This window comes from Pan troglodytes, chromosome 8 (assembly GCF_028858775.2).
Source record: "Pan troglodytes isolate AG18354 chromosome 8, NHGRI_mPanTro3-v2.0_pri, whole genome shotgun sequence".
Taxonomy (NCBI): domain Eukaryota; kingdom Metazoa; phylum Chordata; class Mammalia; order Primates; family Hominidae; genus Pan; species Pan troglodytes.
Genome location: NC_072406.2, coordinates 67,052,444 through 67,070,257, shown reverse-complemented (window position 1 = coordinate 67,070,257; position 17,814 = coordinate 67,052,444). Strand labels below are relative to the sequence as shown.

Genomic DNA, 17,814 nt, shown 5'->3' with positions numbered 1-17,814 from the left:
TTACACTTTGTTGTAAAATTATGCTGTAGACAACATAAGTTTAGTAACTTAAACTGATTAACATTGGACTTACCCATAAGGTCTTAAATTTTAAAGAGTGTGCTTCTGATATTATTAGTATGTTAACTTCTCAACCTACTTGCTGGCAAATTAAATAACAGAAAAGATGTCTTTCCTTAGAGATTACTTGTCTGCAAATTTATGTTGATAAACAGTTCCAGTGCATTAAACCAGTGTGTTACTTTGTTAATGGATAATGTGGCACAGGTAATTAACTATGAAGTCATTAAGGCTTTTCTGTGCTGTGACAATTGTGTTTACCTATAACAGATTAATGAACATGTCAAATGTTTCTTTCTACCTTTTCTTATTTCAGATCAGCTTTGAGTGAACTTTGACAGAAGATGTTTCGACAGTTTTATCTCTGGACATGTTTAGCTTCAGGGATCATCCTGGGCTCTCTCTCTGAAATCTGCTTGGGCCAGTATGATGATGGTAAGGTTGCTTTTAGCTTGACCTTTAGAGCGAGCCAGGATTTTTATTATTACATTGAAAATATACCACAGAGATGAATAATGCTAATTTGTAGTTTATGATTGAAAGGTTAATATCTCCGTGTAATAATTAACCTTAACTAAAATAAGCTTAGAAAAGTGAAATCAGATGTCCTTTGTTTCTTAATAAAGATTGCAGCATGGTAGAAGGAATACAGTTTGGTACAAAATTTAATGCAAGACCTCTGTTTGAATGCTTATTCTAACTAGGTAAATGCTTAATTGCTGTGGAAACAATATTAAATTGTATTTACTAACCTTTGAATATATGCAAACAAAGGTCTCAAACAAAGCTAGAAATACAAAAGACAACAAAATTTGACCCCCCGAAAGGGTCAGAAGTAGCAGCCATAAGTTGTTTTGGTGTTGGCACTTTAACTGGGCATTGCGTTATTTTATCCCCCACTATTTTTTGGGGGGGAAGAATAGAAAAATAAAAAAGATTTGGTATTTTGGTATTTGATTTCTTAAGCTTTCCCCTAACAGTAAGTCAGTCATTTTAGAAAGATTCATTAATTTTCAGGTTCCTTAGAATCCATTTAGTACATGATATTTGCAATGGCCCAATTGTGCCTGTCTTAGATATTTCAATATTGGCAGAATCTGTCTTAGAATACCCTATAATGACAGTTAGGATATATATATAATATGTTAAATTTGATAGAAGACAAAAATGGAAAATGTTTCCTCCCTAGAAATTTCCTATTCAAGAAAATTGAGTTTTATTTCTTTCCTGTCTTTCTTTTCTTTTAACTTTTCCTTGTTCTTATTCAAGATTTGTTTGGCATTCATGATGCACAGACAAGCAAACTGGTTGCTCTTAACAGCCGCAAAGGATGTGCATTTATTTTGTGCTTTGCTTGGCTAAACTGATTGATCAGAAGATAGATGAATTAGTTTGGCTTTTTCACAAACAATGTTCAAATTGTGCATATATTAAGACATTCTCAGTCTTCAATAATGTGAGAGATAAACTTCTTTTGGGATTTGCAAAATAATTCACAATAGTATATTCCCTTTCATAAAATCGGCAGCATGATCTCTTGAACACTGGTGCTAGTTAGCACGGTGTTTAGTTCAAGTGCATCTGAACTTAACTTCACATCTTTGATATTTATGGAGATTGGGAATCTGCAGGCTAAAAATGATTTTTAAAAGCAGTATGTATAAATAACTGCTATTTTGAAGGAAAACACATTGAAATGAAAAAAAGTTGTGACTCTATAGTTCAAGAGCGCATTTTAAATTGTGCCAGAGGAGTAGATTGGAAATCAATGTATTGGTATTACTTTATATAATAAGGCATTCTATTTTCATTCTTATTTAGTGTTCACACTGAGCAGGAAAGTATTCACTATCTGTCTTTTTTCACATTAGACATCCATGAACCATGCACTTTTTAGTAATGTAATTTTAGTTAACAGAGGAAATCACTTCTGGTTTAACCCGTAATGCTATAAATTGGTTTTCTTCGTAAGCTTGTTGTAGCTCTTAGTCTTATAAATATGTTTGCATTGCCTCTAATATGAGATTATCAGGTCATTATTGGGCATCACATAGTCAACTTTCTGAAGCCCATTGGAATTTCAGACTCGCCAAGTGATACAGCACAGTGGGGCTGACTTTAATGTACTATACTAACACAGTTTATGTTGTGGTTTATTTTGTTCTGATTTTGAGGATATATATGATAATAAAAGGTACAAATGGACTGGGATGAAATGGTGTCTCATTTTTGTTGTAACTTGCATTTCTCTAATGATTAGTGAGGTTGAATGTTTTTTCGTATGTTTGTTGGTCACTTCCATTTCTTCTTTTGGGAGGTGTCTGTTTATGTTCTTTCCTCACTTATTAATGGAGTTATATGTTTTGTTCTTGTTGATTTGTTTTTCTTATAGATTTCGGACATAAATCTTTTGTCAGATATATTACTTGCAAATATTTTCTCCCATACTATAGGTTGTCTGTTTATTCTAATAATTGTTTCTTTTGCTGTGCAGAAACTCTTTGGCTTAATTAAGTCCCATTTGTCTACTTTTGTTTATGTTGCATTTGCTTTTGAGGTATTAGTTATAAATTATTTGCCTAGGCCAATGTCTAAAGAGGTTTTCCTAGATTTTATTCTATGATCTCTATAGTTTTAGGTCCTAAATTTAAATTTTCAATTCATCGAGTTAATTTTTGCATATGGTGAGAGATAGGAGTGAAGCTTCTTTCTTCTGCATTTAGCTAGCAAGTTTTCCTAGCACCATTTATTGAATAGGGTGACCTTTCCCCAATGTTTAATTTTGTCAGCTTTGTTGAAGAACCGTAGTTATACACATGTGATTTTATTTTCTAGTTTCCCTATTGTGTCCATAGATCTATGTGTCCATCTTTATGCCAATGCCATGCTGAGTTTTGTTTGTTTTTTATTATAGCCTTATAGTATAAAGTCAGATAATGTGATACCCCCAACTTTATCTTTCTTCTTAGGATTGCTTTGGCTATTAAGGCTCTTTTTTTGGTTCCATATGTATTTTAGAATTTTTAAAATAATTTTATGAGTAATAAATTTGGTACTATGATAGAAATTATATTGACTATGTAGCTCGCTTTGGGCAGTACAGTCATTTTAATGATGTTGATTCTTCCAAACAATGATCATGGGATATTTTTCCCCTTGCTTCTGTCATGTAGTATTTCTTTCAGCAGTGTTTTATAGTTCTTGTTGTGGACATCATTGGTCTCCTTTGTTAAGTATATTTCTAGATATTTTATTTTTTGTGTCTATTATAAATGAAATTGAGATTTTTATTTGGTTCTCAGTTTGAGTGTTGTCGATCTATATAAATGAAACTGATTTTCAAGCATTTATTTTGTATCCTGAAATCTTACTGAAGTAGTTTATCAGGTAAAAGAATCTTTTGGAGGAAATATCAAGGTTGTCTAGGTGTAAGATTGTCATTAGCAAACAGAGATAATTTGACTTCCTCTTTTTCAATATGGAAGACATTTATTTATTTTCCTTGCCTGATTGCTGAGAGTGGCCATCCTTGTCTTGTTACAGTTCCCATTGAGTATGATATTAGTTGTGGGTTTGTCATAGACGGCTCTTATTATTTTGCAGTATGTTTTTTTCAATGCCTAGTTTGTTGAGGGTTTTTATCATACAGACATATTGGATATTATTGAATGTTTTTTCTGCAGGTATTGAGATGATCATATGGCTACTGTGTTTAAAATTGTTTATGTGGTGAATCACATTTATTGATTTGCATATGTTTAACTATTTGTGCATCCCTGGAATAAAATCCACTTGACTGTGACAAATTATCTTTCTGATGAACTGCTGGATTTGGTTCACTAGCATTTTGTTGCAGATTTTTGTGTCTATTCATCAGGGATATTGGCCTGTAGTTTTCTTTGTGTGTATGTGTTCAGTGCTAGGTTTTGGTATCAGAATGATACTGGTTTCATAGAATGAGTTAGAGAGGAGTCATTCCTCCTCAATATTTTTATTAGTTTATACAAGATGGGTACTAGCTCTTTCTATGTCTGGTAAAGTTTGGCTGTGAATCTGTTTGGTCCTGGCTTTTTTTGGAAAATGGATTTTTTATTACTAATTCAATTTCATAACTCATTATATGTCTCTTCAGGATTTCAATTTCCTCCTGGTTCAATCTTGGCTGGTTATATGTTTCCAGGGATTTATTCATTTCTTCTAGGTTTTCTCGTTTTTGATCACAGAGATATTCATAGTCTACCATGATTACTCTCTGAGAATTTACATAGACTACTATGAATATATTTTGTATTTCTGTGGTATCAGTTGTAATACCACATTTTTATTATTTCTGATTGTGCGTATTAGAATCTTCTCTTTTTGTTCCTTAATTAACTTAAATAGCAGTCTTATCAATTTTATTTATCCTTTCAAAGAAACAACTTTTGCTTTGTTAATCTCTTGTTTGGTTTTTACCGTCTCAACTCCATTTAGTTCTGCTCTGATTTTTGTTATTTCTTCTTCTAGCTTTACTTCTAGCTTTACATTTGGTTGTTCTTATGTTTCTAGTTCCTTGATGTATGATATTGGATTATTAATTTAAGATATTTTTATCTTTTTATGTAGGCATTTAGTGCTTTAAACTTTCCTCTTAACACTGCTTTCATTGTATCCCAGAGTTTTGGTGAGTTATATTTCTATTTTTATTTATTTCAACTTTTTCTTATGTCTGCCTTAATTTTCTTGTTTAGCCTAAAATCATTCAGTAGCAAGTTGTTCAGATTCCATGTACTTGTGTGGTTTTGAGAGTTTCTCCTGATACGTCTTTTTTTTTTTTTTTGAGACAGGGTCTTACTCTGTCACCCAGACTGAAGTGTAGTGGTGCTATCTCAGCTCACTGCAACCTCTGCCTCCCAGATTCAAGCGATTTTCCTGCCTCAGTTTCCTTAGTAGCTGGGATTACAGGCATGCATCACTAACACCCAGCTAATTTTTGTATTTTTAATAGAGATGGGGTTTTACCATGTTGGCCTTGTGGGTCTTGAACTCCTGACCTCAAATGATCCACCCACCTCAGCCTCCCAAACTGCTAGGATTACCAGCATGAGCCACTGCACCCGGCTGATATACATTTCTAATGTTATTTCCTCTGTCATCTGAGAAGATAATTGGCATAATTTTGATTTTTTTTTTTTGAAATTATTGAGACTTGCCTTAAGTCCAAGTATTTGGTTAATTTTAGAGAACGTTCCATGCACAGATGTGAAAAATGTATACTCTGTGGTTGTTGCATGGTATGTTCTGTAGATGTCTATTACATCCATTTGATCAAGAGTTCCATTTAAGTCTGGAGTTACTTTGTTGGTTTTCTTTTGCCTTGATAATCTATCTAGTGCTGTCACCAGACAGATTATATAACTAATAGTTGTTAAGTACTTCAGCTATTATTGTATGACTTGTTTCTTTTCTTAGGTCTAGTTGTTTTTATTAATCTGGGTGCTATGGTGTTGGGTGCATATATTTAGGACAGTTAAATCTTGTTGAATTGTATCTTTCTTTGTCTTTCTTTTTTACCTTTCTTGATTTAATATCTGTTTCATCTGATACAAGAATAGCACCCCTGATCTTTGTTGTTTTCTATTTGTGTAGTACATCATTCTCCACCCTTTACTTTGGGGCTGTGGATATCATTACACAGTAGGTCAGTCCCTTGAAGGCAGCAAATGGTAGGGTCTTGCTTTTTCATCCAATTTGCAAAATGATATCTTTTATGTGGAGCATTTAGGCCATTTTCATTCAAGATTAATATTGACATGTGAGGTTTTATTCCTGTCATATTGTTGTTAGCTAGATACTTTGTATATTCAATTGTGTAATTGCTTTATGGGATCTGTGAACTTTGTACTTATATATGCTTTTCTGGTAGCAAGTATTGTCCTTTCATTTGCATGTTTAGAAGTCCTTTAAGGATTTCTTGAAGGACCAGTCTATGGGTGAAAATTTCCCTTACCACTTGCTTGTCTGGGAATGACTTTTTTTCTACTTTGTTTATGAAATTAAGTTTAGTAGGTTATAAAAATTTTGGATGCCATTTATTATAAAATTATTTTCTTTAAGAAGGCTCAAAATAGACCTCTAATTCCTTCTGGCTTGTAAGGTTGCTGCTGAGAAGTCCACTGTTAGTCTAATGGGACTACATTTTGTAGATAGTTTGATACTTACTGTTTAAGATTTTTTTCTTTAGTATTGACCTTGGATAGTCTGATAAATTTAGGACTTAGTAATGTTCATTTGTATAATATCTTACAGATATTCTCTAAATTGTTTGTATCTGGATGTCCTCCTCTCTGACAAGATGAGGAAAATTTTCCTCAATCATTTCCTCAATTATATTTTTCATGTTTCTTTCTTTTTCTCCTTCCTCAAGAATTCCTCTAAGTATAGGTTTGGTTGCTTTCCATTATCCAATATTTCTTGAAGGATTTGTTCATTTTTAAAAATTATTTTTTCTTTATATTTGTCTGACAGGGTTAATTAAAAAAAACCAGGCTTCTGAATGGTCTAGTGTATTGTTAAAGCTTTCAACTATGTTTTGAAATTCCTTTAGTTACCTTTTCAATTCATGAAGTTCTATTTTCTAATATAGCTATTTTGCCTTTTATATCCTTCATCATTTTTCTGATTGAAATTCCTTGCACTCTGTATTTTGAATTCTTTATCTGTCATTTCAGGATTTTCATTTTGGTTAGAATGTATGGTTAGAGTGCAAGTACAATCCTTTATAGATGTCAAAACACTCTACTACCTTTTTGTACTGCTAGAGTTCATGCATTGATTCTTTCTCATCTAAAGGAGATATCACTTCTTATTTTTGAATTTTCTATCATTTATTTTTCCTTTAGAGGATGACTGTGATTTATGTTATGATGTATATGATATGCTTTGTTTTGGGGTGCTTTCAGTGTGCCAAAGTTCTTTATGGGTTCCTTGATTGTGGGTAATCTTTGTATGGTGGTTTTCTTAAATGTTGCCTGTTGTTTTGATGTGTTAGATGTGTCAGCTGACACTATCTCCTGCGAGGCTGAGAGTACAGAGGTCTCAGGAAGCTTATCTTATTCACTAGCCCTGTGCCTTTCTGAGAACAGGTATTCCATTTTACTCTCCAGTCCAGTGATGGCACTTAAGCATAAGAGCCTGCTCATTCTCTGGTAGCTCAGTAATGACTGGAGGCACCCACCCTGACAGGTGTAGCAGGTGGAGATCCTGTTGGGCTGTGGCAATGTTTCAGTGGAAGAGCATTGGAGGCCTATACCAGGTCCTCATCCTGGGCAGACAGGAATGTGATCTGCTTCCCTATCATGCTCCTGTTGCATTTTGCTCATGAACTTCAGTTTAAATATACATTGTCCTTTGACTCCTGGCCATAGTGCAGCTGGAGACCATGGGTATGCCCCTCCGGCAGCTACCAACAAAATGGGCTCAGGGCAAATCCTCTTCCCCAAGTTCATGACAGACAACTTTGTAGCTTGTCTGCCTTCAGTTGCTGGGATGCTATTTCTTTGTATAGAAGGGGAGAGATGGGTCTTACTCTTCATGGAAGCCTCTGTGGCAGGGGCTTACTTTGAATGGAGGTGTAGCTGTTGTGAAAACCACTGGAAAAGTTTACACCAATTTCACAAGGGCTGGCCTTTAACTGGTAGAGCCTCTGCTGTGTCTGCAAGAGTAGATGGGAGGAGCAGAAGATGACTACCTCTCCATATCCATTCCCGGCTGCCGGTGCCACTCCCTTCAGTGATCTGTGTCACACTACATTTCCTTTCTCTCAAGGCAGGCTTTGGAGGGCTGTCTGTGCACCCCCATTCCCCAGGGGTAGGTCACACTGAGGGCTACATTACCAGGGATCCACAGTTCCTCAGGGATCCTCTCTGTTTCCCTTTGATTGTGGATGTCAGAGCAGGTTATGAGGTATGTTTGCAGGGGATCTTGTGATGTGGTGACTCAATGACTGAGGTTCTACAGGCACAGCAGTGGCCCACTATGTGTACACAACTAGTACGGCACTTGACATCTCAGTTCAGGCCTGAGAAGAGTGTGGGCACCCCTGTGTGAGTTAACAACATGGATTTCTGTCTTTGGGAATTTTCCAAATTGCCACGGACATCATTGCCCAGGATCGTGAGGGCAGAAGGACTCCCTAATAATTCGATGGTTAGCAGGTTGTTGCCAGGGTGAGGGGAACAGAGAAGCACCCCCACCTATACTTTTTTGGGGTCTCTAAGTTCCTTGGGGGTCAATCTCTGCCAGACTCTTCCTGCTTTCTTTTTCTGTACCCTAGCTTCTTCTTGTGGGTTCTCTGACAGGTCCTGGCTCTCATCTGACTGTGTTTCATTCAGATCATTACCATTCACCTGTAACTTTGATCTTTCTGAGAACTAGCATCCCACATCAGTCAACCATCTTGGAAAAACAAAGAAATAAACAAAAACCTTGACTGTATGTTTATTCTGAGAGGTTAAATTCAAGTTTTAATAGTAACTACATTGTTTTCATTAGATTGCAAAATCCAGAGATTTTGTCTTTTTTATTGGAAGCTTTGTAAGCTATTACATGTATATGTACATATTTCTAGATTACATACCATATATGCCATTTAGAAAGGGATGACAAGAAATACCATTGTTACTTTCAATGTTAACTCCAATAATTTTTTTCTAAGCAATCTCAATGTTATCTTCATATGAAATCTCAGCTATGTCTTTTCATTAGGTTGTACCAAGACTAGCATTTCTTGTCTTCATGTTTTCCTGAAGGTGAGTAATCTTGTGGATCCTTGTGTCTCCAAAATGGATTTGGTTGTAGGATAACAGTTTGAAAGCATATATCTTTTCCTGCTTTAGAAGAATTTTCTGGTAATCAGGTTCAGAAATACAAACTCTGTGACTTCTCTAAGTTCTGACCTTATGCCTTGAAGGATTACTTCAATAGCTTCTCCGTATTCCAGTAATAGACTCTGTTAAAGCCATGTGTATATCCTGGAAAGCAACAGAACTAAAAGAGAGAGAAGAAAAAAGGTACTGATAAATAGAAGCCCATTTCATTGTACTTAGAAGATTCTCTTTCTGCTAAAACACACACACACACACACACACACACACACACACACACACCCCACCACACCCACACCCCTTACCCAAGGATGTTATTTCTGAGGTAACTTACAATATCCCAGTATTGGTGCTCAGATGTTCTTTCTTTCTTTCTCTCTTTCTCTCTCTCTCTCTCTCTCTCTCTCTCTCTGTCTCTCATCTATCTTTCTTTCCCTTCCTCCCTTCCTTTTTTTTGACGGAGTCTCGCTCTGTGCCCAGGCTGGAGTGCAGTGGGGCGATCTCGGCTCACTGCAAGCTCCGCCTCCCTGGTTCACGCCATTCTCCTGCCTCGGGCTCCCGAGTAGCTAGGACCACAGGCTCCCGCCACCGCGCCCAGCTAATTTTTTGTGTTTTTAGTAGAGATGGGGTTTCACCGTGTTAACCAGGATGGTCTCGATCTCCTGACCTCGTGATCCGCCCGCCTCAGCCTCCCAAAGTACTGGGATTTCAGGCGTGAGCCACCGCTCCTGGCCTAGATGTTCTTATTTGTCCTGCTGAGACAGGGAAAAGAAAGAAAAGGTCTAATTCAGAGTCCAGGCAATGCATATAAAATCAATAATATCTGGTAAGGTGGATGCTTGTCTTTGTGGTTCTAATAATCTGAAAATTTTAGAACGATTGAAAAATGCCCACATTCTAATTGTATGAAAAAGCAGAACTCATTTTAAATGTTCTTCATAGAAATCGAAGTTGAGCAAAAATGTAATTATAAACTTGCTTGGCTCTGAGTCATCAATGACTTATACAATTCATAATAGAGTTTTTCTTTAGTTAGAAGTTCTGTCAAATCTTTGTATCTGTTGCTACCAGTTCTTCACCAATTCCCTTAAGCTCTGCAATTTGGTATTTCTTGTAACTATACTGAAAGTGCACTCTCTATGGCTTCCAGTAACTACTTCCTTAGACAAGTACTATAATTTTGTAGCATTTCAGCAAACAGCATTATTGATTTACCTTTCCTGCAACTTTCTTTTTCTCAGAGGTTTTTTACTGACCTTTTCTGAGTGTCTCCCTATCAGACTTCTACTCCATCTTCTGGTGAACATAGTACTTTTTACTTTTGTCTGATTTTGAAATTTCCCCACTGTCATTTATTTTTCCATAAGGGGCTGTATCCTATAATAAACACATTTTATATATTCTGAACAATTAAATAACATCATATCCTTTGTAACTGTCAGCTTTCTCTAACTTCCTATTATTTAACTTGCTGTCCACTGGATGTGGTTGGTGGTTACCAGAAGCTGGTGGGTGGAGTGAGCAATGAAATGGGAAAGAGGAGATGTTGATCAAAAGTTATAACATTTCAGTTAGAGGAGGAATAAGCTTCAGTGATCTATTGCACACAATGGTGACAATAATAAATAATATTGCATTGTGTGTTTCAACATTACTAAAAGAATAGATTCTGAATGTTTTCACCATAAAATGACAAGTTTATGAGGTGATAAATTTGTGCATTAGCATATTTAATCACAAAGTAAATGTATATCAGAACATCACATTGTACCCCAAAATATGTAATGTGCACAATTATTTGCCAATTAAAAATTTAATTAACTAATTGACTAACTGTTAAAACATTTTGGAGTAGAGATAATCAGAAAATGTTTGCAGGAAGAATTTTGAGTTTTCAAGTTAAGGAACTTGAGAAGCATATGGAAATTTCAGGAAAAATTTGAATAACACTAAGTTGGCGCTTTTAAGATGTGTATCCGTTTGCAGCAATGACAATCATACATGCTGTGCTATGACCCCAATCGCACAAGGTTAGGTATTAAAAGAATCCAAAGGTAACAAAATAGCATGTACTGGACAGTTTTGATCCCAATCCAGTTTTCTAAAAGTATACAATAGCAGAAGTCATTACCTAAGTTTTAAAATATCCTCAACAGCCATTACCAGATGCTAATATACCTACTGCAAACTTTGAGAAGCAGTAGAATGTGGTGGTTAAAAATACACACCTTCAGTTTGGACTGCCTAGATCTGAATCCTGGCTCCAAAACTCTGTAGCTCTGTGGCTATAGTAAATTACTCAATATCTCTTTGCTTAAATTTCCTTGTCTATAACACATGGCTAGTAGGAATACTTACATTATAGGAGTATTATGAATGTTCAATTATTTAATGTAAGGGGTTTAGATGAATAATGGTCATGTGGATACTCTGTTAGCTGTTTTCATCATCATTGTCATGAAAGGTAACCGTGTTAGATGAATGAGCTCTCCTACTTAACCTATATGTTATCAGAGTCAAGTTACTTGATCTAAGTCATCTGTTCTTGTTTATAAAATGAGGAAAATGGTACTACCTATCTCATAGGGTTATCATGAGTTCAAATAAGGCAAAGCATACAATACCTATGTGTCATTTTCTGGTACATCAGACATTAATAAAATTATAAGAAAATTATATAAAATATGTTTTGTTTGTATTCTTAATAAAACGAGATTTTTGTTAGAAGGTGGCAGAGATTTGGCAGATTGTCATTTTCCTACCATGGGATTGAAATGTTTATTGGAAACAGAGATAAAGTTGTCCTTTTACTAGGAATGCCATAATTAAATACCACAGACTAGGTGGCTTAAACAACAGAAATTTAAGCACTTCTGGAGACTGGAATTATCCAAGATCAAGGTACTAGTTGAGCTGGTTGCCTCACAGTCCTCTCTCCTTGGCTTTCAGATATCTACCCTCTTGCTGCCTCTTCACATTGTTGCCCTTCTGTACAGGCACACACCCGTGATGTCTCTCCTTGTGTCCTAGTATCTTCTTATAGGTTTCACCTTAAGAGCCTCATTTTAACTTAATTATCTCTTCAAAAGCCCTATATCCAAATATAGTTACATTCTGAGTTACTAGGGGATAGAGGTTGAATATATGAATTTTTGGGGAACACAATCTAGCCCATAACACTGAAATAGGGATAGATTCCAGTTAGGTATGCCTGCGAGTCTTAGTTCTTTGATACTGCAGGGTCTTAGGCATATGGCTTTTATCAGACCCCACCTGCTGTGGAGGACTGAGCTATTCCAGGTGTCCCTGCCCTAATTCAGTTGCCTTAGTCACTGAGCAATGCAGAGTGCTCAGATGCAAGCCTCTGAGACTCCAGCTGAGCCTCAGGATTGGAGCTAAGAATGGACACAGAAGACAAGGCAGAGCAGCAACTGAAAATCTCAAAGAAAGAGGAGGGAAAGAAAGGTCCTGAAAGTAGTAGATGTGAATAGAAGATAAAATGTGACCAGATAATTCCTTTAAAGCAGAATGACTGATGAGATAAATGGGGCAGTACAAGGGAATATGTCATTTTCTATCTACATTTACTCCCTTTTCCTAGGACAGCTTAGTCTAGATTATTCAATGGAAATTGGAATTAGACATTAAATTCCTTGCATATAAGAACTGGGAAGGTAGGTGTGGTTTTTTTTTTTTGTCATTGAAATCTTGTAACTTAGTTCACATTTGTTGTTCCATATGCATTTGTGAAATAAATAAATAATTTTACACCTATGTCACATTGCATTTGTAGGAAACAGTTATATTTTGCAAATATTCAGTTTGTTCTGATGACTTGTTTAAATATTCACCTATTAGGCAGAACTGTATAACTATCTCTGGGCAGTGAAATATAAGCAAGTATGACATATTATTGTTGGGCTGATGCAACAAAAATCTACGTGAAACTCTTCATTTTCTCGCTCTTCTGCCAAAACAACTTAAGAAGATATGTATCACAGATGGTTCAGCTGTAAAAGGTAATGCCTCAGTCAGCCCTTATCCTTGAGTGACTAGGTGGAGTGGATCTCTCCTTCCCTTGCTTTCACCTACCCATGATAGATATGCACCATGAAAGTGAGATAATACATTCCCCCATGGATTTAAAGACCAGTTTGCGTACTGTGGCTTTGCTTACTGCAGAAGTTGAAGTGACTGAGCTTCTTTCAGCTATTCTTAATAAAATAGTGAACCGCTAATCTCTATTTCCTAAAACAGTACTTTTCTCAAGTATCTCCTAACATTTCTTCCACTATCTACTGGATTGTGTCCACATCTAAGCTTTCTTGGCCCTTTGTGATATATTCTTGCTTTGCCTACTCATATTATTTCCCAGAATTTCTCAACATACACCAATTGTTTACTCACATTGTATTCTTTTCCATTATTGGAATGTTAAATTTTTATTTCCTTCTCTCTATATTGTTTTAAAGTATTTTTGCTTTTCTTACTGTATCCTCTCTCTTTGCTGTTTTCTTTCTCCTAATCCATCTATCCAGGGCTCATTTATAAGCTCAATTTCCTTTGTGGAACTCCAGTTTACAACAATACTCATTCTCTCTTTCTCCCTCCTTCCTAGAAGTTATTCTTGATTGATTGCTTGTAGGGTTCATTATTTTGCCACTGATTGTATTTAGTGCCTTCTCATATAACATTAAGTAATATTCCTACTTATTTCATACACATAATTCCTACCTACTTGATATGGTTTGGCTGTGTCCTCACCCAAATATCATCTTGAATTTTAGCTCCCATAATTCCCATGTGCTGTAGGAGGGAACCGGTGGGAAATAATTGAATCATGGTGGCTGTTTCCCCAGTACTGTTCTCACAGTAGTTAATAAGTCTCATGAGATCTGATGGTTTTGTAAGGGGAAACCCCTTTTGCTTGGTAGTCATTCTCTCCCTTGTCTGCTGCCATGGAAGATGTCACTTGCTCTTCCACCACGATTGTGAGGCCTCCCCAGCCATGTGGAACTGTAAGTCCATTAAACTTCTTTCCTCATATTTTACCTAGTCTCAGGTATGTCTTTATTAGCAGTGTGAGAACAGACTAATACACCACTCAACAAGGCTCTTGAAATTATGAATCATATCAATAGTCATTTTATGTGTAAGCATCAGTCACTAATAATAACCACTAAAATTTATTTAGAATTTATTAAATAAGCCATTTATACAGATTATGTTCTTTAATGTTCACAAGTACTCCATAGGGTCCTTGTGATTATAACAATAATTATTAGTATTTCACTATTATTATGCCTAGTTTAGAGATCAGGGAACTATAAAGAAACAGGGAACTCAAGTTGCTTTCTCATTGTGGTTCAACTATTCTGTGGGAAATCTGAGAGCAAATCTGTTATCTCAGCTTGAAATGCAATAGCCACATGCTGTCCTGTGATTTTATAATGTAAAATTTTAACAAAAGTTTATCGTTCTAGATTTTACTAAAATTCTACTTATTACTTGATACTAATTTATTTATTGTTCTCCAATGTTAGTACTGATGACACCCAATCAAAATTAATGTCCATCTTTCCCTTTATAATATGTCATGTAATGTTTGTTTTCATGGTTAGATTATAAAATCCTGAACAGAGACTGTCTCAGTTACTTATGTTTTCCTCAGGACTTGGCAGAATGACCCAATTTGTGATTAATGAAATAAATAAGCATTGAATAAAAAGTAGATTGAGACATAAAATGCGTCAGCTAGAAGGGCAAGTTGGTGAGCTTTGAGGATAGTAGCTGGAGTTCAAACAACAATTCAAAAATAGGTAATGAGAGTTTGATTTATATGACACTGGTCAATGACGTGGGGACAAAATCAGTCAATAAGTATTTAGTAAGGAGATATTACCCACCCCACAGTGTACCTTTTTTGCATCCTGTTAGGAAAACAAGAAATCTAGGTAAATTATATGTGTAGACAAAATACTAAGTGAATCTCTAAAAATTTACTCACACACATACACACACACGTATATGTGTATTTTATCACATCATGGGTTATCACTAACTGAATCTCTCATATATGTGTAATTATAGATTACATATATATTGTTCTTCATTGAAAAATTGGAATACTGATGAGAGCTCTTCAGCTTAGGTGTAGATAATGTTTAAAAAGAACATTGTTAATACAGTCATCAATATTTTATGTGGTTGTATGCAAGATTTGTCCACACATGGTCTTCTGGATTCATGGAATGCAATTCTGATGATATCTCCCCAGGAAAAATTAGAGCAGTATAAGCAAATATTAATAATTCTTTATGCTTTATGTTGAGTATTTTTGTTATATTTCATATATGTAATTTATTACAGATCAAATTAGTATTTATCCCATGATTGTGTGTTATTTAGAAAAGTATTTGTAGAAAACTCAAACTATGAATTCATGCTTTCTTCAGGTATTTCCTCTCTTCTTTGCTCATGTCGGATTATTAGCTGCCTTTCTGAGTATTTGTTTATAACGCTAGTGGATCACAATGCAGTGGCTGTTCCTGACATCAGTGGCCCAGTTCATGCTGTTAATGTTCCCTACTCTTGTAAGATCCTATACTGCCCCTAAGGGCTGCCCCGCTAAATGCTCAGTGAAGACTGTTCAGCTAGTTTGCATTTAATACGTTTCTTCATTGAACAATTGGAATACTGATGAGATCTGTTAAGGCTTAGACTTAGATAATGTTTTAAAAGAACATTGTTAACACAGTCATCAATATTTTATGTGGTTGTATCAAAGATTTGTCCACACATGATCTGCTGGATTCATGGAATGCAATTCTGATGATATCTCCCCAGGAAAAAAATATATATCATTATAAACAAATATTAATAATGCTTTATGCTGAGTATTTTCATTCATTCATTCAAGTATAGCAAGCATTATGTAATACCTGTTATGCTAACATCAGGTTTCTAATAACAACTAGCGTTTGTGGTATTTGTAAATGCCAAACACCTTAGAAATACTCTTCTCTGTATTTATACCATATACCTTCATCCACACACATTGTATTTTATAGATAACACACTTAATAATGTATTATTACATTTAAGTTACACAAAATTACATAGCTTTATACAAAATTGCATAGCTTTATTTTTAAGGGGCTACTAGGTGCCCAACCCTGTTCTACCTGTTGTGTATATAGCAGATAACAAAACAGATGAAAATCTCATCTTTGCGGATTTGTTTTATGTTGGATAGAGACAGATAATAATCCAAAGCAACAAGAAAACACATAATCAAATCATGACTGTCTTCAAATGTCACATTTTTGGTGTCCTCCTCTCAAAAACTACATTTACACTGACTGGAGAAAGGCACTGCTGCTGTCCTGTTTAATGAATTCCACAAGTTGTCAGTGATGAATACACATTTCATGTACTGGGTTGGGTGCAGTGTCAATAGTTCACTGGACAACATTCCTTCTAATTTTCTCTTTCTTAGAATACATTTTACTTTAGATTATCAGAGGAACCCCTTGGAATTAATATGTAATAAATATAGTTTGACAAAAATACCAGTTTGAATTAAAATATTGGAAATTTAAAGAATAATTGAAACTCTTTCCAAACTTTCCTAACCTTGAAAAGGAAACTGAGTTTGGAGAGGGCTCAAGAGAGAATGGAGGAAGAGGAAATATAGGCAGTTTGATGATATGATACCAAGTGTTTTTTATCTGTTTTGTTTGTTTGCTTTTAAGCAAGAGGGCAGTGGTAATAGGGAAGAAGGAGTAAGAAACAGGACCTATCCCAACTCAGGTCCTAGTCGTGGAAGAATGTGATAAAAACATTCACCACTAGTGAGAGGGCTACAGAAAAATAGCATTTTCTGGGGTGAGCCAGATTTCTGGCAAAGGAAGAAGAAATCAATGGTCAATCAAGTATATATACTATCTTATTTAATCTATTTAATCATTACAAAAATTTCACAAGCTGAATTTTATTATTATTCCTGTTTTTCAGATGTGGAAACAGAAGGTTAAAATTTCAAGCTATCTTGCTTAACTTCACACAAATCCTACATCTAACAGCCATAAAGATGGCTCAGGTGCCTGGCTCATGCTGCCAAATCCTTTTTTTATTTTTGTAAGAAGAGTCAAGTAGAGGATCTACCTTTTAAAAATATTTTAAAGTTTTTAACAATACTGTATTTGTTATCTTTAGACCATAATGTTATTCATCAGGTTTCTGGAATTTTTATCTTTCATAACTAAGTATCTACACATGTTGTTTAGCATATTCTCACTTCTCCCACTCTCCAACCCCTGGCACCATTCTATTCTTTCCCCTGGCACCAGTCTATTCTTTGCTTCTGTGAGTTTCACTACTTTAAATACTTTGTGGAATTGGTATCATGCAGTATGCAGTATTTGTTCTCTGTGACTGGCTTATTTTCCTTAGCATAATGTCTTCAAAGTTTATCCATGTTGTCAAATATTGCAGGATTTTCTTTCCGCCCTTTAAGACTGAATACTATTCCACTGTATGTATATACTGCATTCTCTTTATGTATTCATCTGTCAATGAAAAGTTAGGTTGTCTCCGCACCTTGGTTATTGTGAATAGTGCTGCAGTAACATGGTAGTGCTAATATTTCTTTAAGATCCTGATTTCAGTTATTTTGGATGAATACCTAGAAGTAGGATTCATGGATCATATTGTAGTTCTATTTTCAGTTTATTAAAGAACTTGTTTTTCAGTTTTCCATAGCAGCTGCACCATATTGTATTCCCATCATGTATAGGAGTTCCAGTTTCTCCACATCCTTGCCAACACTTGTCTTTTGTTTTTGCTTTGTTTTTTATAATGGTCATCCTAGTAAGCATGAGGTGATATA

General features: G+C 35.4%; 1 protein-coding gene across 8 annotated transcripts in view; it reads left to right on the top strand.

The window, feature by feature from the left end:
• PCDH15 (protocadherin related 15) overlaps positions 1–17,814 on the top strand; it is a 1,753,436-nt gene that overhangs the window by 884,681 nt on the left and 850,941 nt on the right. For all 8 annotated transcript variants that reach the window (XM_054659631.2, XM_054659630.2, XM_054659628.2 and 5 more), the window contains one exon: positions 377–495. In XM_054659631.2, the coding sequence (XP_054515606.2) occupies positions 405–495 (91 nt within the window). In that variant the 5' untranslated portion in view covers positions 377–404. The remainder of the gene's footprint in view (positions 1–376; positions 496–17,814) is intronic.